General features: G+C 43.5%; 1 protein-coding gene across 1 annotated transcript in view; it reads left to right on the forward strand.

Moving 5' to 3' along the window:
- LOC108250452 (son of sevenless homolog 1) overlaps window positions 1-21595 on the forward strand; it is a 33722-nt gene that overhangs the window by 11373 nt on the left and 754 nt on the right. The window contains 14 exon segments of the mRNA XM_037974778.1: window positions 5987-6645; window positions 8281-8362; window positions 8633-8749; window positions 9586-9689; window positions 11234-11456; window positions 11534-11653; window positions 11734-11896; window positions 13842-13959; window positions 14032-14204; window positions 14291-14407; window positions 14489-14762; window positions 18352-18396; window positions 20608-20729; window positions 21267-21594. Coding sequence (XP_037830706.1) covers window positions 5987-6645; window positions 8281-8362; window positions 8633-8749; window positions 9586-9689; window positions 11234-11456; window positions 11534-11653; window positions 11734-11896; window positions 13842-13959; window positions 14032-14204; window positions 14291-14407; window positions 14489-14762; window positions 18352-18396; window positions 20608-20729; window positions 21267-21594 — 2645 coding nt within the window.

The raw sequence follows: 21595 nt of genomic DNA on the forward strand, positions 1-21595 counted from the left end.
CGACTCGTGTGAACGGGACGACTCATGTGGACGGACAACTCGTGTGAACGGGACGACTAGTGTGAACGGGACGACTCGTGTAAACGGGACGACTCGTGTGGACGGGACGACTCGTGTGGACGGTCCGACTCGTGTAAACGGGACGACTCGTGTGGATGGTACGACTCGTGTGGACGGTCTGACTCGTGTGAAAATTTTGACACCTTTCTGAAAAGTCACATATTTGTAAACAACCATCAGTAAAATCTAAACAAAAGCAGATTTCTGAATTTCTGAACAGTTGAGGATAAGATCCCTAACTCCAACTTCTCAGCACCAGTTTAATGGACTGAGTTGGAATCTGGACTTGGGACTCTGGACCTGGACCTGGACTCGGGACTCAGGACCTGGACTCAGGACCTGGACTCTGGACCTGGACGGCTAGCAGCAGAACTGAGCTCAACAAATACAGAACCCTCTCAGCAGGACTCCTCCCATCCTCTGTTTCCCTTTGGACCAAAATAAACCAGGATTTAGGAGGTGGGGGGTGCAGGGTCACGGGTGGGGGCAGGGTGGTGCTAATGTTAACAGGAAGTAGCATCAATTTGAGGGCGGAGCTTTTCAGCCTGCCCATTGTTCTTTGTTAGAGGAAAGATCTCAGAGAGAAAAAACTGCTGCTGTTTGAAAACGTTTTAGTTGTTAGACTGATTAGCAAGGAGACAAAAAGGAGGAGGACCGACAGGTGGACATGAGGACGTAAGTGATTTCATGTTCTGTCTTTGTATTTCCATTCCTATGAGGTTGTGGATTGATATGTGTGTGTTGGAGGAAAAGAGCTTTATAAGAAGAACAGTTCATAAGATTTATGTGCAGTCGCAGTCAAACGGAAGCATCAGGTCTGTTACCTGTTATTTTCTGCTTTTACATTTTAGAAAATATTCAATCTCATCTGGTCCTCAGCAGGTCTCTAACTCAGATAAATGAACAACAGAACAAATCACACTCATTATTTATTCAACAAAAACTGGTTCAGCAGCTTGCAGAACCTCCTCCAGCAGCAGAACTCTCAGTGGGTTCCTGGTTGTGGAGGAGTTGTGGCCCACTCTTCTTTCCAGCGTTGCTTCAGCTCATTGGTTTCTGCTTCAGCTCTCTGAGGTTCTGGTTCTGGTTCTGGACCGTTCTGCTGTGTTTGGGATCATTGTCCTGTTTGTCACATCTGACTCCAGAATCAGCCCAAACCATCAGCCCTCCACCACCGTGCTGACAGCTGCAGTGCATTCTGGGTAAACATCTGTCCTCTGGTCTGGTTCTGCTCCAGAAGTCTTCTGCTGTGTTGTTTTTAGAGAGAAGAGGCCATGACCTTTGACCTTTAACCTGCTAACTGAAGCCTGTAAAGTCTGAGATGGAGCTCATTTCTCTGAGCACTGCACGGTCTACCCTTCAGGGTGAATCTGCTGGGATGATCAGCAGCTGTCTTAAACGTTTCTTCTTGTGAATAATCTCTGTAGAATCACGGATTCCAGGTAGTTTGGGAATAACCTTTGACCTTTACTAGATTAATGGGCAACAGCAGCTGCTTCTCTGAGGTCATTGCTGATGTCTTTCCACCCTGGCGTTGTGTTAACTCACACCTGTAGCTCCAGAGCAGCAGAACCTCAGCAGAACCTGCTGATCCTGAGGAAGCAGCCAGGTGGAACCAGATTTAACTTTTGGTTTTTGTTTAATAGTTACATGTTCTGATGTGTTGTTGTATTTACAGAATTGTAAAACCTTCTGAGGAATAGATAAATTGTATTTTATTCTGATATTTTAAGAGATATGTTTTTTTTGTCATTGCTGCTATTTAATTTCATCCATCATGTTTCTCTCCGAGCCTCCTCCTGTTACCAGCTGTTTCTCTGGATTTACTGTTTTCTTTGTGGGCATTCTTTAGATTCTGATAAATCAATCAAATTTCATAAAACACCTGCTCATCAGTCAGATCACAACATGCTTTTCAGAAGCCTGACTTTTGTCACTTTTACTGCACCATACTGTCAGTCAACAGCAGTCAGTTGTCTTCTGTCTGAGAGATTATTTCACTCACTGATACAGATTCAATCAGAAGTTTCCATCCACTCTTTATGAGCATAAATATCAGGTTCATTTCAGGCTTTTCAGCTGTTTGGACACAATGACAAGAAAGATATTTTGAGGAGTCTGAGGCTTTCGTATCTAAGAACGCTGAACTAACTGTCAGGCACGGTGGCTTTAGCATCATGGTGTGGTAAAAATGTTGTCCCAATGTTTAACAAAGTGAATGGAATACTGAAGGAGAAGGATTACCTCCAAATTCTTCAATTCCACCTCAAACCAACACCTGGATGGTTGAAACCTATACACAGTTAAGTCCAACGACACATCAGAACTGGTTCCTGATTGGATAAATGCTGGTGCAGATTCTCAGTCATCCAGGACATGGCAATTCAAAAAACGGTTAAAAAACAAAAACCAGCAACTGGATTTCTGTTTTGTAACTGGAGAGTTTTGCTTCTCATCTGAGGAGCTTTCTCAGAAAGCTGGAGAGTGTGGAGATGCAAGCTTTTAACTTCATGGGATGTTCGGTTCTGTAAGCTAGATTCACATGCACTCACCTCACAATGGAGGGTCATTAGGGTCTTTGTTTGCCTGGCTTACAGGAGAAATGTATGAAGGTTATTAAGAAGAAGACAATCAGGTATTGGGCTCAATGCTCCATTGGAGGTCTGTGCAAAATTATGGGATGTTCGGGTAATTTAGTGGGTGCCTCAGTCTGAGTCGTTTTCAGACAAATGATCGTCTTTGAGTTTGATTTAAAGAATGAGGCTCAGTCAGTCTGATCAAAGATTCCTCTGGTCAGAGTTGGAGGATCATGAATAAAACAGATCTCTGATCTCAGGTTGTTACCAGCACTTGGTGGTGTGATGGGCTGCACCGTCACATAAGATCAGGAAGTAGTTTTAGGTTCTACTTCCTGCTGGGTTTTCTGAATCTCGAGTCTTTAGTTTGTGCTGGATTTATCAGATTATTGCTGGTGGAGGTAGAGGGGAACAGAGTGCTACATTCTTAAAGGGTTTAGCCCCTAAACGGATTAACGAGCTTCTCAACATCAACAACAAACACTTTCAGATTAAAGGTTCTTTTCATCATACAGCTATCAGACACGTCTCCTCCTGATGATGTGACATATGGTAATGATATTGTCTGGTCTCCTGGGTGGCTCCTTTTGGAGGTTTTCTGGGCATGTCCCACTGGGAAGAGACCTCGGGACAGACCCAGAACTCTCTGGAGGGGTTCTGGATCCTCTCTGGCCTGAGAACGCCTTGGGATCCTTCAGGTGGAGCTGGAGAGAGGGAGGTCTGGGTTTCTCTTCTGGACCTGTTGCCTCTGCAACTCAACCGCAGTTAAACGGTGGAAGATGGATGGATGGATGGATGGTCACAGTCGTCAACATTAATAAAGATGGGCAAGGCATCGCCCCATCCTGATGTTCAAACTTAAAGCCAAAATGTCAGGTTTTTTGGGTGCCACCATATCAAACAGTGTGCAGTGTCCACAGAAAAATATTCAGATGTATAAAACGTGCATGCACAGATGTTTCTGTGTATGTTTCCTTCATAAATCCCACCTGAGCACAGAAGTTCCTCCTCTGAAAGACCTCCATCTGAACATGCAAACAGATGGAAATATGTCCTGGTGTGTGATTCTCCTCTGTTTGATCAAGAATGAGGAAAATGAGGAATTTGATGGAGTGTGAGTCAGAGACGCTCCTAATTAAGGTAGTGGAGCACAAATGTATTTCTGAAACTGTCCTCTGGTGTTTGCACCGTGCCGTGTGTGAAGCTGTGGTTGTCAGAGCAGAGCACACCACACCACACCTGCAGGAGGAACAGAAAGGTTCAACAGTCACACATCACCTCTCGTCCACTATCGTCCACTCGTTACACACTATTACTGTAGAATGAAGAGAACCAGGGGTGCAGATCTGAGGCTGAGGCATTTCCAACTTTAACTTTAATTACTGTAAACACAGAGGCACTCAGGGGCGTGATAGAACTTAGAGGCTTATTTATGATATAGTTGATGTTAAGAAACATGTTGCAGCACATTGACGGAGTGTTTCAGCCACGGTGTGGGGGAATATGATATATCTGGGCATCATACGGATGTGGCCGTCCCATATAGCTGGAAAGACACGGCTCAGAAACGACTAAAATACCTGACCTGTCAGCCAGATCCCTCTGAAAGGCTGGACCCCAGCGTGGAGAGGACTGGCACCAGCAACTCACAGCTCCTCCTAGTTTCCCTGTGTAAGGCTGGGGTCAGATCAGCTCAGAGGTCCAAAAGAATGGTCCTGGGACTCTGAACCAGATAATAAACCTGGCATCATCATGTGTCAGCAGGTCAGTGTGACTCCTGGAAACACGCCCCCCACCAATTCTTCCACTGCTGATGTCCTCCAGCAGAACCAAGGCTGCCATTGTTCCACAATTGCACACAACTTTATTTATGGATTTACGGCCACGTGTCATTATCTACAGCTCTTTGACCTCAGGAATCATCACACCTGACGTTCTAAAAGAATCTGCTGATTCAACACAGTTTTCTTTTCAGAGAGCCCTTTAGACAGTTCCCATGTTTTTTCTGCTCCTCAGCTGTCTGAGCGCCTCACCGTGCGCTCACTGATGCATGTTAACATCTACACCTGACCAAAGTAGAGGAAGGGTTACAGTTGACATCGGGTTCAGGTTGTTTGGATCCTTAGATGTTCTGTTGGATGAGGTTAAATGTGCTTCAGTTTCCAGAAATGTTCAAAAGAAAATGGATGGATGGATGGTACGCATATTCTCACAGAGGGTCAGAAGTCTGTGTATATGTACACACACTTTCACGCAATGTTCGTTTTCATACGAAACATTTAATTTTAGTCCTGTTAAAGCCGTCCAATCTAATTATGATACATGGATTAAACTGATGCTGCTTTCAACAAATAATATAAACCAGAGCCAAAGTTTTAGCCTATCAGATCAGAGGATGACAGGTTGTGCTTTCAGGTGTATGGTGTGCCAGGTACCAGCAGAGTTGCCAACTTAGGGACTTTGTTGCTATATTTAGTGAGTTTTCAGACCCCTCTGGTGACTGTATTTCAAAAAACTGACTAGCAACCTTTTCTGTTGTTTTTGGAGACTTTTGAAGACTGATGTGAAAGCAGATATGCAGCGGGTCCTACAGTGGACCCTCCTCCGTCCCACAGCGCGTACAGGTGGCTCAGTCTTGCCCCAGTGTCCCTCCAGCTGCTGGTGTTGCTGTTTGCACTTAAATATGTGCAAAAATGCCACTGGATTATGATCCCTAATGAAACTAAAGCGGTTTCTGCGGCAAGTGTTTAAATTATCAGAAGCATTCGGTACTAGTTTAGGTGGGTTGGTTGATGCTAATTTCTAGTATATAAACAACACATGTAAAAATATTTATGAGGCAGAACCCTGATACATGATGGTTCAACAGCAGCCTGTAGAAAACAACTCAGGCCCGCGGCTCATCCTGATCTCCCCACCAGTGGAGTTCTACAATAACAACATTATTAATTTTCAGTGCAGTGAATAGCGTACACCGAAAAGTTATGGAAATGGTTGAATAATTTTATAACTTATATCTGAGTCATGCGTTATAAAAAGTGTATTAATATAGAACACTATACTTTGTACTTTGACTCAGAGCATGTAGACAGTATACTCCTCTTCACATGAAAACCTTTGGGAAGTGACCGATACGCAGAAAAAAAGCTCTCAAATGTGTGGTGGGGTGTAATATGATTAAATGAAGAATAAAATTCAGTCAAGTTTTTTTTCTTTTTTTAACTTCTATCCCTGCTGTGTTTAGTTGTTTTGTTGTGAAAGATTCAGATTGTATTTTGGAAATCAGTCCTTTCCCCTCTGACCTCCTTACTAACCCTGTCGCCTCTTTGCTCTTTGTCATTGATGTGCAGTGAGTCAGCGTGTCGTTTTTACAGTCATCAGATGAAGGGGAAGCACCTGGCCATCAGGAAGATGAACGAGATCCAGAAGAACATTGATGGCTGGGAAGGGAAAGACATTGGCCAGTGCTGCAACGAGTTCATCATGGAGGGCACACTGACTCGCGTCGGCGCCAAACATGAGCGCCACATCTTCCTGTTTGATGGCCTTATGATCTGTTGCAAATCCAATCATGGCCCGCCGCGGCTTCCTGGTGCCAGCTCCACAGCAGAGTACCGTCTCAAAGAAAAGTTCTTTATGCGTAAAGTCCAGATCAACGACAAAGACGATAAAGAAGGCGAGTACCGGCATGCCTTTGAGATCATTCTAAAGGATGGGAACAGCGTGGTGTTCGCTGCCAAGTCTGCAGAGGAGAAGAATGGCTGGATGGCGGCGTTGATCTCGCTGCAGTACCGCAGCACGCTGGAACGCATTCTGGACCAGGCGCTGCTGCAGGAGAAGGAGGAGCAGATGAGGCTACCATCGGCCGAGGAGTACCGCTTCACCGAGCCTGACTCCGAGGAGAATGTTGTATTCGAGGAGAACGTTCAATCCAAATCTGGGATCCCCATTATCAAAGCAGGGACAGTTTTGAAACTGATTGAGAGACTCACCTTCCACATGTACGCAGGTGAGCCCTTTTCTGAATACAAACAGGATGTGTATTCTGTTTGAACCCAATTCAGTGAACTCTCAATAACGTTTGTGGTTGTGAATAGTCTGATCCAGACTATAATCCAGATCACCACCAAAATTTCATCAATTGTTTTTTGTGAAAACCCAACATTTCCTGAAAATTTTATTAAAATATGTTCATTAGTTTTTTAGTAATTTTGCTAACAGACAAATAAACCAACCTCCTTGGTGGATGTAATAACTAAAGTCTTAGCATTTCATCAGAAATGCATATCACCGCCATTCAACCAAACTCCACAAACTCTTGAATATGTTAGACATCAGCTGTTAGTTGTTTAGACCATCCATTCTTTGATATTTTAAAAATCAACTGTTGGGAAATTTAGACATGAACTTTTGGCTAATTTGGATATGTACTGCTGGCTAATGTAGACATCAGCTATTGGTTCAATTAGGCTAATGTTAAAGTTAGAAATCAACTGTTTGCTGATTTAGACATCAGCTGTATAGTAAGGCTTTCAATGCTGAGCAGAATTCACTTTCATAACCCTGTAGGTCGGGGGGAATTCATTCTCATGCTGAACCCAGTAATTCAGATGTGCTGTAGTAGTTCAAGAGGTTAGGTAGTGCCATTCCATCCAAAGCTTTGGGCCTTTGTAGGACCTGATGGTGAGCCTGGGTGGTTTAATTCTCCAGATAAAATCCAGAAGAAGACTATTGACTATGCAGAAAAAAGCTAAAGGGAGAGTGATTGGACCACACTGAAATAGATATAAGAAATGTGGGAACATATGAATTTTGACAGCATTAATTCTAGCTGCCACAGAAGGATTTAGGACCATCGCTCAAAATCATGTTTAATTTGTGTAAGCAATGACAGAAGACACAGTGATGAATCTTTATAAAAAAAATCTTCTATGTACACGCCAAGATGGACAAAACCTGAACTGGATATCTTGAATGGCAGATTATTGAGCGGATACTATTTTGCCACTCTGCCAATACTTCACCAAGGTTAAGTTTTTATCCAGAAATTTTACCAAATGTTTCTTGGTCTGAAAGGGAAGATTATGAGAGGTCAGGCAGGAGTAACACAGGACCAATTTCAGCTCTGGTATTCAGTATTTTATTGCATCCTTTGTGTTCATCAGCAGATTTTTTTGAGTCTAAAACTTAGCAAAGAAATATTTAGGTCAACTGTAGTCAAAAAGCTGTCTTTCTTTGTAACTGGTAAAAATGCCGTACAGACCCAGTTTTCTGTTTCATCAGTAGTAGTGGACATACAGTATGTAGTGTTTATATCTGAACAGGGGTGCAGGAACTGTACATGACCTAAAATCTCCTTCCACTTGGGCTGCAGCATGACTTTTATCAATTATTAGGAATAATGATATTAATAATAATGACAAACAGAGCAAATTCACCACTGGAAGCTTGAAAACTAAGGTTATCTAAGATTTTTCTGGTTGGAAATTCTGATGTACTCAAAATGAATCTAACTAGTTTGGCACTGGCTCTGAGAAAGATCTGGAACCACATTAGTGGAAAAAAAGTGTTAACCTGGTTCTGATCTAGTTTGATTGTCAGGTTTATTTCAGGTATGTGGTTTGTTTCATATTTCCTCTCTCAGATCCAAACTTTGTGCGGACCTTTCTGACCACTTACAGGTCATTCTGCAAACCTCAGGAGCTGCTGGGCCTGCTCATGGAAAGGTGAGCTCAACTGTCAGGTCACATGGACCAAACAGAACGCTTCAGCTGCTCTTGCATGTTTGGCAGAGTTAGAACAGAACTACATATAAAGCTTTTGTCATTTTCAGCCTGAAGAACCTGACTGAAAAAAAATTAATGTGGAACACGTATGTGTTTGGGCTTAAAATTGAAAAACTTGTGACTCAGGAAGCAAATATGAGCTACAGTTCAGAGCTGAAGAAGAACCATGTAGAGTTTTGTGCTGGTTTCAGATGTGTCTTTCTGTTTCAGGTTTGAAATCCCAGAGCCAAAGCCGATTGATTCGGACCAGATGGAGGGAGAAGAGCAGCTGCTCAGTGCTGAACTCAAACGTTTCCGTAAAGAGTTTGTTCAGCCGGTTCAGCTCAGGTACACTACGCCTCCTGCTGGAGGTACCAAACCTCAGCAACTCATTGGCCTCCAAGAAACCTTGAGTGGTTCAGTAGAAGGCAACAAAACATGTTACATTTAAAAACCTCAATCTAAAAAAGGATTTTTTTAAACTACAGAACTTTTCTTTTTTCTCTACTTTGTTGAAAAACCTGGACAACTCTTAACTTCCTGCTTTAAACTCAGACAGACAGGTTGTGGTTTTTGGACCTGAGCATCTTAGGAACAAACTCTGCAGCCTTTCTCTTCCTCTGGATGGCATTAATTTGTTCTCCAGTTCTAAAGTAAAGAACCTCGTTGTTATTTAGGATCAGGATGTCTTTTAACCCCACATTAAAACTGTTACCAGGACTGCTTTCCTCCACCTGAACAACATCACTGAAATCAGAAACATCTCGTCTGAAAATGATGCAGAAAAACTGCTCCGTGCATTTATCACCTCTAGGCTGGACTGTTGGAACTCTTTATTATCTGGGTGTCCAAAAACTCGTGAAACTGAATGTTTTTGTACAGAGGCCTGAGACAACTTTTGTTGTGACTTGGCGGTTTATGAATAAACTGAACTGAACTGAATTGAATCTGACCTGAAGTCCAATTGCCTTCGATTGAACCACTTAGAATTGTCATATCCTGGATGACTGAGAATCTAGACCAACTTACCTCCAGAAGACTTCAGATCAATAAGTATTATCAGCTTGTGGTTCAGTCTGATTTCTAACATTCAGCCACAGTTCAGTCTTAGTTCTAACTGTGAACTCATCAAAGGTTTTTAAGAGTCTCCGCACATGTGTGACCTTGTACTTTTGCTCCAACAGAGTTCTCAATGTGTGTCGTCACTGGGTGGAGCATCACTTTTATGACTTTGAGAGAGATGCCCACCTGCTGAGCCAACTGGAGGAATTCATAGCTTCAGTGAGAGGTGAGCACTTGCCAAAACACCTACATGCACCGGTACAAACACCTTCATTGACCTGTTCCAAAACCTGCCCAAACACCCATCACGCACCTGTTCAAACACCTATTTAAACATTTGCACCGACGTTCCCTAACACCTGCATTTATCAGCTCAAACATCTGCCCAAACACTTGCATTCACCTGTACAAGCACCTTCCCTAACACCTGTCCAAAACGTATGGCTGGAATAACACAATCTCCACAGTGAAGCAGGTTAAAGCAAACCGGTTTGTGTCTGTTATTCTGATAAGGGTGCATGACAACTTTACTGCACTGAGGGGCCAATAGACAAGTCCATGCACCCTAAGTCCTGGACCTGAACCTGCGTCCCTCTGCGAGAACACTGGAGATGTGTTGTGAATGAGTCTTGCAGCAGGACAGTGACACAAAACACCAAGACAACAAATGAGTGACCAACAATAAGGAGGAGCTGAAGCTTCAAATCGCAGAGTTCTATTAGACTCTATCAAGCTGTAAATGTTTGTCATAGAAACGAGTCGCACAGGCTTTAAAGGAAGTGGCTGTTCCAGCAGAGATCCTGTTTGAAAAGTGTGGATGTAACTTGTTCTGGATCAACTTTCAGACTCAGGATCTGGGTTTTGAACCGGTGTCTGACTCTGGTTTAGGGTTAATAATAATTAGGGCTGAGCGATGTATCAAGTATACTCGATGTATCACGAGTTTTTCAATTTACAATGGTAAAAACTACCATCGTAACCATAGAATATAAATTGCCATTCACATAATAAGCTTTCTGCATCTAATTAACTGGGAGTGTTGTTTATCCGACATGTTACAGATGCATCTCTAATCCCAACCTAAAAATGCTCTGCCTGACACGCTGCATGGTGCATGCACTTATAGACTTCGAGAATGGAAAAATTATGGTGACATTAGGTGTTTCAGGTGGTGGGTGAATGAGAAACTGAAGAGGAGTCCGATGAACTAGTGCAGAAGAGAAACACTGGATCAATAATCTGGGAGTAGTTTGGATTTTATAAGGAGGATGTCAAACAAAATGCGGTATTTTACAAAACGAGTCGTAAAACCATTGCCACAAAAGTTAGCAGTACCACAAATTTATTTCACCACTTAAGAAGTCATCCACTGCAAAGTGAATAATATTGTAAACTCTGTATGTCAACATCTCCCCACACACCAAAGAACCAGCAGTGAAGCAGTGGTAGTAATTTCATTAGTGAAGAACATTTGTGTGCAACTCATGGTTACAATAAAACATTTAAATTTATTCTGATTTTGTATTCAAATTCAAAAAAACATGAATGGTCTGTTTGACTAGAGTACACCAGTGCCATTTTAAGTACTATATAGGTTAAAATAACACTGGAGGTTATTTATAAATATTGTGATATAGCAAAATAATATCGGGACATTAGATTTTCCTCATATCGCCCAGCCCTAATAATAATCAGTGTCCAACTCAGGATCTTGGATCTAAATTTGATTGTAGTTGTATTTGACCTCAGTAAATGTGTCACTTGTTGCAGGTAAGGCGATGAGGAAGTGGGTAGAGTCTATCACTAAGATCATTCAGAGGAAGAAGCAAGTTCAGGTGAGCCCTTCAGGTCATAGCATCACCTTCCAGAACTCTCCGCCCCCCACCGAATGGCACATCTGTAAACCTGGAAACATCGAACACTTCGACCTCATGACTCTGCATCCCATTGAAATCGCCCGCCAGCTCACTCTGCTTGAGTCCGACTTCTTCAGGTACTGCACTGGTCACGGCAGCTGCACGCCTGCCTGCCAGGTCACTGTCACCTCTGACCTCTAACCTTGACTTGCAGGGCGGTGCAGCCATCAGAGCTGGTCGGCAGTGTCTGGACCAAAGAGGACAAAGAGATTCACTCTCCGAACCTGCTGAGAATGATCCGACACACTACCAACCTCACCCTCTGGTTTGAAAAGTAAGACCCATCATGGGATCACTGAGCTCTCCACCTGCAGGTTCTGCAAGTTCTGATGCTACCTGCCGTTTTGTCTTCAGGTGTATAGTAGAAACGAAAAATCTGGAGGAAAGAGTCGCTGTTGTTTCTCGGATCATCGAGATCTTGCAGGTCTTTCAGGAACTCAATAATTTTAATGGTGTTCTCGAAGTAGTCAGCGCCATGAACTCCTCACCTGTCTACAGATTGGACCACACCTTTGAGGTAATTCTTCCTCCCCCAGTCAACTACAGCCTCTTATCCATCAATGAAACAAGTTAACTGACAGTCTGACCCCTCTTCAGAGCCACACATTGTTTTGTAGAACTTTATTTGATCTCAGACATTTTCAGTCAAAGGTTTTCATAATGAACACAAACATCTGATTAATTTCAGACTTTTAATGATCTAGAGATCTAAGATTTCAGATTTCGGATTTCAGAAACCTATGATAGAGCAGTGAGTTGGACATTCAGTCATTTTCACTCTAATGCCCCTTTTCCACCGGCTCTAAAGGTCCCAGCTCCACTTTACTCGGCTTGCTTTGCGCGCGTTTCCATCAGCATTTTTTTGAGGCGGGTCCCTGCTTTGGAGTAGGGCCAGCGGGCCGGCCCTGCTGTGGTTGGTGGCGCAAGCTTAGCTCCTGTTCACTCATTGGTCGTGAGTGTGGCCAGACTGAAGCGTAAGAAGAGCGAAGAACACAACTGCACTGTATTAAAAGTTTTGAAGTAGAAGGAATATAAACAACAGCGTTAGCTTACCCTGCAAAGTTTCTGCCGTCTGTCCCCCAGCTGAAGGCTGTAAAGCCTGAAATCTCCGGTGGATAACAATCGCGGCATCCAGAGCATTTCTTCCACTGCGCCTCTCTTGCTGAAGTCTCAGGAGAATCCCCATCAGTTCAAAAAACAGCAACAACACAGGGCCAACGTTGTCCATAGCTCTTCCTAAGTCTAGTGTGGATTTGGAGATAGGTGGTTTGAAAGAAGAGTGAAAGAAGCTGCTTAGTTAAACATGAAAAACCAGCATTAAACTGAGGAGGTGGACTCAGGTTCTGTCACCTATAGGTCAGCCTTGACTCGTCTCTCCAGGCAGTTTCACAACCATTCACACCTTGAAACGTGACCAAAACATCTCACATGTTGGCCTTATTAGGAAGCATTCAACAAGTGTCCTTAGCCCAAACAACTTTCAGGATGGAGGGGTGGGTCAGCATGAGACATTAATGACTTTGTCACAATGATTTATAAGCCTTAAACTCCCAACCCACAATCAAAATTGAAGAAGCCTTTTGGATGACAAGAGAAACATCTTCCAGAAATGATAGAAGGCACCCAGTTGCTACTATTGAACTTCTTAGGATGATTAGCATATAACAAATAACTGATCAGGAACAATGCTGCTAGCATTAAGCTCTTTCCTCTGCATGCCTTCCAAATACCATCCAGCTTTACTCTTCCTGATAAATAATCTTATCGGTGGCTGTATTGTCTATTTTTCTGCTGTTTTTTACTGGATTAAAACATGACGCTTAAAGCTGGTGTTTATCACTGGAAACACTCCTGGAATTAAAAACTTCGATCTCTGTCACAAAGCTCTGATTTATTGTGAGGATTAGTGTCTGTTTTACAGAACAGCACTGATAACTGACAGTAAATCAAGATTTCCCATCCAGACTTCAGGTTTTTATGTAGTGTTTTTCCTTGCTGACACTTCTACATAATGAGACAGCAGGGTAATTACAATGTCTCCGTAGGTGATCTCAGGTCATTTTCATCAGTAATCCTCCCTGTAAAGGATGACTGATAGATGTAGGATCTTAACTTCAACTAATTGTTAGTCTGATTGCAGATTGTTCCAAAATGTTGTACATAGTTTTTCACATTTTGCACATTTGTTAATGGTGTAAGTACTGGGCGGCAGTGGCTCAGGAGGTAGGGGTTTGTCTTGTAATCGGAGGGTTACTGAACTGGAAATGCTCCACCAAAAGCAGGAAAACAAGAAACGTTGCTTTAACTGAATCACTTTTCAAGAAAAATTCAGCATTGTTTCAATGATCTGTAAGGAGACCAACAACTGTGTCGGTACTTTGAATTCTTTCAGTCTTCTAGTTAACTGAAAAAAAGCCAGTTGGAAATTGTAAAACAAATATTTGTTCTACTTTTGTTTGCAGCAAATTCCAAGTCGACAAAGAAAAATCCTGGAAGAGGCTCACGAGCTGAGTGAAGATCACTATAAGAAGTATTTAGCTAAATTGCGCTCCATCAACCCCCCCTGCGTTCCCTTCTTTGGTACAAACTTAACTTTCTGTAAATGTCACAATTACCAACAAAACATCACTAACAAATGTGTTTGTGTGATAGGGATTTACCTGACCAACATCCTGAAGACTGAAGAGGGAAACCCGGACTTTCTGCGCAGACACGGCAAAGACTTGATCAACTTCAGCAAGAGGCGGAAAGTGGCTGAGATTACAGGAGAGATCCAACAATACCAGAACCAGCCATACTGCCTGAGGTTGGAGAATGACATCAGGGTCAGTTCATGCTGATGTCCCCTCTTGTTCAAACAAGTTTCAAAAATCTTCGTTATACTCTGGATCTGTTTTGTTTTTGTGAGCAGAAGTTCTTTGAGAACCTGAACCCAATGGAAGACATGTCAGAGAAGGACTTTGCTGATCATCTCTTTAACAAGTCTTTGGAGATCGAACCACGAAACACCCGATCATTACCGCGATTTGTAAGTGAATGTTTCCATAACCAAATATTGAGTGAACTATGAGCTGACAGTGTTCCTAATCTGTACTCATCTCCTGCCCAGGGGAAGAAGTATACCTGTCCTCTGAAATCTCCAGGGATTCGTCCAACAACAGCAAGGCCTGGAACCATGCGACATCCAACACCTTTGCAGAATGAGCCCCGGAAAATCAGCTACAGCCGTATTCCAGACAGTGAGGTTGACGGGGGGGCAATATCTGCCCCAAACTCCCCCCGTACACCTCTGACTCCGCCCCCTGCCTCTGCCACCTCCAGCTCCACTGATGTAGGCAGCGTTTTTGACTCACCACAGGGTCCCAGCAGCCCCTTCCACTCAAGTAAGCCGTGCGGACATATAGACCCAATGCAGTGTGATGTCACGGGCACACGATGGTTGGCAAAAGACCCTAACGTTGCACTGAAGTATAATGTGAAACATCCAGAAAATTTGACAAATGGAGCCATTGAAATGTAGACAAGTTGTTCATGTAGGTGTACACAGTGTTCTGTTAAAAATCAGGCATTATTTACTACAGGTTTCTTAAAAAAACTCAAAAACTAAGCTGGCAAAAATCTATTCATCATAGAGACATAAATCACTCGCATGTGTAGCCTGCACTTTCACTGTATTTTTCACAAAGCAACAAGCAAATCCGTTGATGCCTGAAAATATATTCCAAAGTAGAAATAAACATAACCATCCAGTTTGTATGATTTCAAAGTTACTTGTGTATAAAGTTTCAAGTAGATTATAAATATCTAGACATAAGATATTCGGCCGGCTGCTGATTAATTTCTACTTTTGCTACTTAGTGTTTGTTTTCTCTCCACCAGTGTGTTGCACTTGCGTGTAAATCCACTATGAGACCAAAAATATAAAATAAATCAATAAAATGAACCTCGCCCACCTAACAATAACTGGCACTAACCCCGCCCACTCAACTGTAACTGACTTTAACCCACCTGCTCAAATGTAAGTGGTCCCTCTGCTCAACTGAATCTCACCCTGTCCCTTCCAACACGATTGTAATTGACACTAACCCCTGTCCACTCAACTAAAACGTACCCTGACCCCACCTGCTCAACTGTAACTGATCATAACCTCACTTACTCAACTATAACTAACCCTAGTCTCACCCGCTCAACTGTTCCTGGCAATAACTCCACCCACTGAACTGTAACTGACCCTAGTCCTGCCCAAGTAACTGTGACTGACCATAACCTTGCCACTCAACTTCAACTAACCATAACCCACTCTACTGTCCGTCCATCCATCCATCTTTTGTTGCTTGTCCGTGATTGGGTCACATATCCATGATTGGTATCCCCAGCACCTCCTGGGGATGCCAAAACATTTTCTTTCCAGAGAAGATACATGATCCCTCCAGCGAGTTCTGGATTTGCCCCAGAGTTTCCTCCCAGTGGGACATATCCGGAAAACCTCTAAATAGAGGCATCCTAATCAGAAGCCTAAAGCACCTTAGCTTGCTCCTTTAAATATGGAAGAGCAATGGCTCCCTCATCTCTACAGATGATCACACTATGAATGAACCCAGAATGCCATTCCCATTGCATGATTCGTAGCTCATGACGTAGATGTAACGTAGATGGAGCAGGAAGTCGAGAACATTATCTTTAGACTCAACTCTTTCTTCACCATACCATCAATAGCTTGAACACACCTTTTTGAAAATGGGAGACACCACCCCTGTCTATCACTCTGCAGGTGTTGTGTCAACCAAAACAGCCCCTTAATGTCCAGAGCCTTTAGCATCTTAAGGTGAATCTCGTCTACCTCTTGTTCCCTGCCACTGGGGAGCTTTTTAACTCCCATGGCAACCTCAGCTACGATAATAGACTTGTCTTCCCTCAAGCCTTTAGACTATCTCTCCCCAAAGGTGGACTTGGTGGCCAGATTAGGGAGATACTCAAAATGCTCCTTCCATCACCCAACAATATCCCCAGTCCAGGTCAGTTCCCCACCCAATCCAAGTACAGCCTAGGAAGGGGCTCGCTTTCCCTTTATCAATTGCTGAACTGTTTGCCAGAACCTCCTCAAGGCTAACCAAAATTCTTTCTCCATGGCCTCTCCAAATTTTTCCCACGCCTGAGTTTTTGCATCCGTGACCACAAAAGCTGCAGTCCTGCTGGCCACCCTGTACCTGTCAGTTGCTTCAGGAGCCCTCCAGGACTGCCAATCCATAAAGGTCTCCTTCAGCATGACAGCTTCCATCACTGCTGGTGTGCCCCAGCTGATCCTTTGGTTGCTGTTGCGACAGGCACCATTGACCTTCAGGCCCCAGCTCCTGGAATAAGGAAGTTAAGACTATCTGCAATAAAGACCCTTAACATAGCCCGTTCAAACTCCATTTTCCCAACCTCTTCTGGGACATATGAAAAACTCTTCTGGAAGTGTGAGTTGAAAATCTCCTGGCCAGGAGGCTCTGCGAGACATTCCCAGTTCACCCTCACTACGTGTTTGGGTTTACCAGGTCTGTATAGCAGCTTCCTTTGCCACCAGATCCAATTTACCATCATGTTGTGATCAGTTGATGGCTCTGCCCCTCTCTTTAAATGAGTGTCCAAGGCATAGAGCTGCAGATCTAATGATAAGATTACAAAATCAATCATTGACCTTTGGCCTAAGGTGGCCTGATACTAAGTACATTTAAAGGACACCCTATGCTAGAACACAATGTTTCGTTATGGACAGCCCATGCCTGGCATAACAATCCAGTAATAGAACACCACTTAGGTTAAGATTAGGGAGGCTGTTCCTCACTTCCCTTCAGATGACTCTGTCATTGCCCACATGGCATTGAAGTCACCCAGGAGAATAACAGAATCCCCAGATGGCACCCCCTCCCAGACACCATCTAGAGACTCCCAAGAATGCTGAGTAAGCGGAACTAATGTTTGGCGCAGAAGCACAAACAACAGTCAGAACCCCCCCTCCAGCATCTCAAAGCCACAGACAGTTGGCCCTCTTGTTCACCAGGGTAACTCCACCGAAGTGCTTAGTTGGCAGATTGTGAGTATCCCCACACCATCCCCGGCTTTCTCCCTCGGCAACTTCAGAGTAGAAAGAGTCCAGCCCCTCTCAGGGAAATAGGTTCTACAGTCCGAGCTGTATGTTGAGGTAAGGCCAACTATATCAAAATGACGTCACTCAACCTCACACTCAAGCTCTGGCTCCTTACCCACCAGAGAGATAATATTCTACATCTCTAGAGTTCTTCTATGCCGCCAGGAGTCGGCACAGCCAGGAATCTCAACAGTCCTATTTGCAGGTGGTGGTCTAACATGGAGGTGACCTCTTGTCACTCTTCTGAGACCCAGGAGTCATGGCTGGACCACTAGGCACTTGCCGGTGAGCAACAACCTCCTAGCTCCAGAGGGGTGCCCCAATTTCCTTTTTCCGGGAGAGGCATCCTGATGAGTTAGGTGTTTTTCCATCAAGGTTTTTGAATCACTGTTAGTCTGATCTTCTTCCCTGTTTGCCATGGAAAACCCTATCAGAAGCTAATTCCCCAGACAACCTAACCCCCAGGATCATGGGGTTGCTCAAACCCCTCCACCATGCTAAGGTGGTGATTCTGCAGAGAGGCCTGCTAAACTGCAACTGACGCTAACCCCGCCCACTTAGCTGTAACTGATCCTCACCCTTCCTGCTCACTGTAACTAACCCTAACCATACCCGACCAGCTGTAACTGACTAAAAACACCACCTGTTCAACTGTAACTGAACGTACGTCCGCCCACTGAGTTTTGTTCTTTTTACTGCCATGGTATTGATCAGCCAAAGTATCGATCCTGAGCGTCTCAAACTAACTTTCATGTCTCTTCCTCTGAGCCAGACCAGTTTAAGAACCTGTTACAAGCTCTGCACCCTCCTCCTCTCACTTGTTTCTTCTCTTCACTCTGCAGCCTGCGACAGTATCTTTGCTGTTGTCTCTTTGCCTCATGGCCCACGTTAGTATGACCCTCCTGACTCTCTGTACATCACCATGTCATAGGTCAGAACTGACCTCGGATCAGTGCTGGGTGGTAAAGACTCCAGATAGGATTCTGTTTGGAATCAGATACAAACACAAAGCTGCGGCATAACATCCATGGAACCAAAGGATTTATTTACGTATTTTTAGTAAAACACAGATAGGATCTGTATCAGTACTAGTGATAAAGAGTAAGTAAAATCGAGTATCAGGAAGTAAAGGTTAATAAATAATAACATAAAAGATAAAAACACAACCTTTAGCATAAAAATCTTAACTGCCAGAATGATTGACTTTAATAGTTTTGATACTGAACTATTAAAGTCTATCAACTCTTCACATGATTTATAAAACCTGATTATTCAAATTAATTAAGAAAATCCTTAAAAATCCCTCACATCTAGAGTTTGACCAGTGGAGTAGGGTTCGTATTTGGGTAAGGGTTTGGGTTTAGCTGTAGGATTCACATAAAAGTTAGGATTTTGGTTCAAGTTGAGGTAAGGTTTTTGGTTCGGGTTCTGAGTTCAGGTAGGGGTTTAGCTTCAGGTTCAGCGTTCAGGAAAGGGTTTGGGTTTAGTTTCATGGTTCAGGTAAGGGTTCAGAGTTCAAGTAAAACTGATGGACTCAAGCTTTCATTTACCCCCACTTATTTTACTCTAAAGAAACTAAATAATCCACTGGCAGTGCTCCTACCACCCGCCACTGATGTGTCTCACCTGTGTAACATCTCTTACCTGTTGTAACAGTCTGTCTTCATGGAAACCATCAGCTGACAGCTCACCCTGTGTGATTATTTGTGTTAAATAGAAGCCCAACTAGTAAGATTTACAGGTTTAATGTGTATAATCTTCTTTAAAAACGTGTTTTGTATTTTTGTTTTAAAATCTTTTAAATTGTAATTGAATCATGTGATCTAAAGATGAAACTATGGAGTCTGGTTATATGGTACATGTACAATGCATTCTGGGTAGTTGGTTTGGCTTTAGACACTTGGCTGGTTTATTGTGAACTCTGGTTTCTGATCTGCAGACTGAAAGTTTTAATTATTTCAAACTAGTTCACAAGAGTATAGAAACAGCTGGAAGAGGGCCTGGAAAGCAGAAAGAATAGAGTCTGGAGAGGTAGGAAGAAGGAAGACGAGAGTCTGGAGAGGTAGGAAGAAGGAAGACGAGACTCTGGAGAGGTAGGAAGCAGGAAGCAAGAGTCTGGAGAGGTAGGAAGCAGGAAGCAAGAGTCTGGAGAGGTAGGAAGCAGGAAGCAAGAGTCTAGAGAGGTAGGAAGAAGGAAGACGAGACTCTGGAGGGGGGAGGCATGCTCTAGAAAGAAGAATAAATGAAAGAGAATCTGTGTGTGAATGAGACGGAGGCAAGCGAGGTGGAACAGTGAATCTGTGAAGAGTACAGGTGGTAAATCTGGATGAATTTAAGTTCCTAGGGTGGATCATCCAAGATAACGAGCAGAACATGAGAGGTGAAGAAGAGAGAACAGCTGGGTGGAGTGTATGGAGAGGAGTGTCAGGATTTGTGACATAAGGAAATCTGCAGAAAAGAAAGAGAAGTTTTACAGGATGGTAGTGAAACCTGCTGGTGTTTGGTTTGGAGACAAATAGACAGGAGGAGTAGCTGGAGGTGGCAGAGATAAAAATGTTCAGATCTTCAATGGGGCAGACCAAAATGGACAGGATTAGAAATGAGTCTAAAAAGGGACAGCTCAGGTTTGGAGATAAAGTTAGAGAGGCAAGGCTGAGATAGTTTGACATGTACAGAAGAGGGTCAGTTGACATAATGGACAAAGGTTGTTTAATATGAAACTGCCAAGGAGGACAAGACGAGGAAGATCAAAGAAAACGTTGATAAATGTAGTGAAGGAGGATCTGCAGATGGTTGGTGGGGTGAGGAGGATGCTAGGAGATGATGGACAGATGGTCCTCTTTTTGGTGGAAATGCTTTATTTTGTGTTGAAGATTCTGATAAACAAACTAAATGACATTTTCAGTTAAATATTAGAAAAACATTTTCTAATAAATACCAACATGAATTTAAAGGTACATTATAAAAGCTGGGTTTCTTTTTAATGTGCTCTGTTACCTGAGGGTCATTGAGTTGACCATCGTCTCACCTGCTGTGGTTCTGTGTCCCAGCTTGTCTCAGTGATTCTAACTGTGGTTCTGTGTCCTGGCTTGTCTCAGGGTCGTCTTCTGTCTCCTCCATGGTGAGTTTCAGTCGGGGTTCAGAAGATGTTCCTGTTCCTCCTCCCGTTCCTCCTCGCAGGCGACCGGAGTCCGCTCCTTCAGAGTCGTCCCCCTCCACGGTACCATCAGAACCATCACTGATCTCACCTTCACTTTGACCAGTAGAATCCATAGAATCACTGCCATTGTTTTCATCTTCACTTCATGTTTTGTCCAGAGTTAAAAATGGCCCAATATAATCTTGTTCAGTTCCAATAAATGCAGCCAACCATCAGTATTATTAATATCATCACTTCATTATCTCAGACTCATCATCATTATCTTTTGTTTTTGGAGTCAGGTTATTAGTTTATAAATTCTTGCTGTACGTGATGTCTGACGTTAAAGCCTTGGACTTGGGCTTACTGTTCCCCCATTACCACCTTCATGATCAGTTTCATAAGTTTCAGTTTCATCAGGTTTCTAAGTTTTTTTGTTTCATCAATTTAAGCTTTATCATTTTCAGTGTCATCAGTATTTTTACTGATTATTTTTATTGTTTGTTTCTGTTTCATCATCACAGTTTCAATAGAAACCATCTCTCTGACTTCCTGTTTTTCTCTTTTCTTCCTCTGATGTCCTTTCCTTTTGACCCCCCCCCTCCCCCCCCTCCCTAGATGATGTCAAACTTGGACAGTCCCCCTGCTGTGCCTCCTCGCCAGCCTACTTGTAAGCTCCTCCCTCCTCGTTACTCATCTTCATTGTCCTCGTCATCCCCCCCTGACAGCCCACCCTCGCTGCCCCCTCGGGAGCCCCTCAGCTCTCCCCTACACCTCCTCCCTCCCCCTCAAGGGCGTTCCCGCTGTGACCTGTTGTCTCAGGCCTTCTTCCCTTCCACCTCCTCTTCGTCTATTAGCTCCACCCCCACAACCCTGTCCTCCTCCCCACCCCTCCCTCTCCCCACTCCCCTCACGCCAACCTCTAAGAAGTTACCGCTCCCCTCCCC

The sequence above is a fragment of the Kryptolebias marmoratus genome, linkage group LG3, assembly GCF_001649575.2.
Source record: "Kryptolebias marmoratus isolate JLee-2015 linkage group LG3, ASM164957v2, whole genome shotgun sequence".
NCBI lineage: Eukaryota > Metazoa > Chordata > Actinopteri > Cyprinodontiformes > Rivulidae > Kryptolebias > Kryptolebias marmoratus.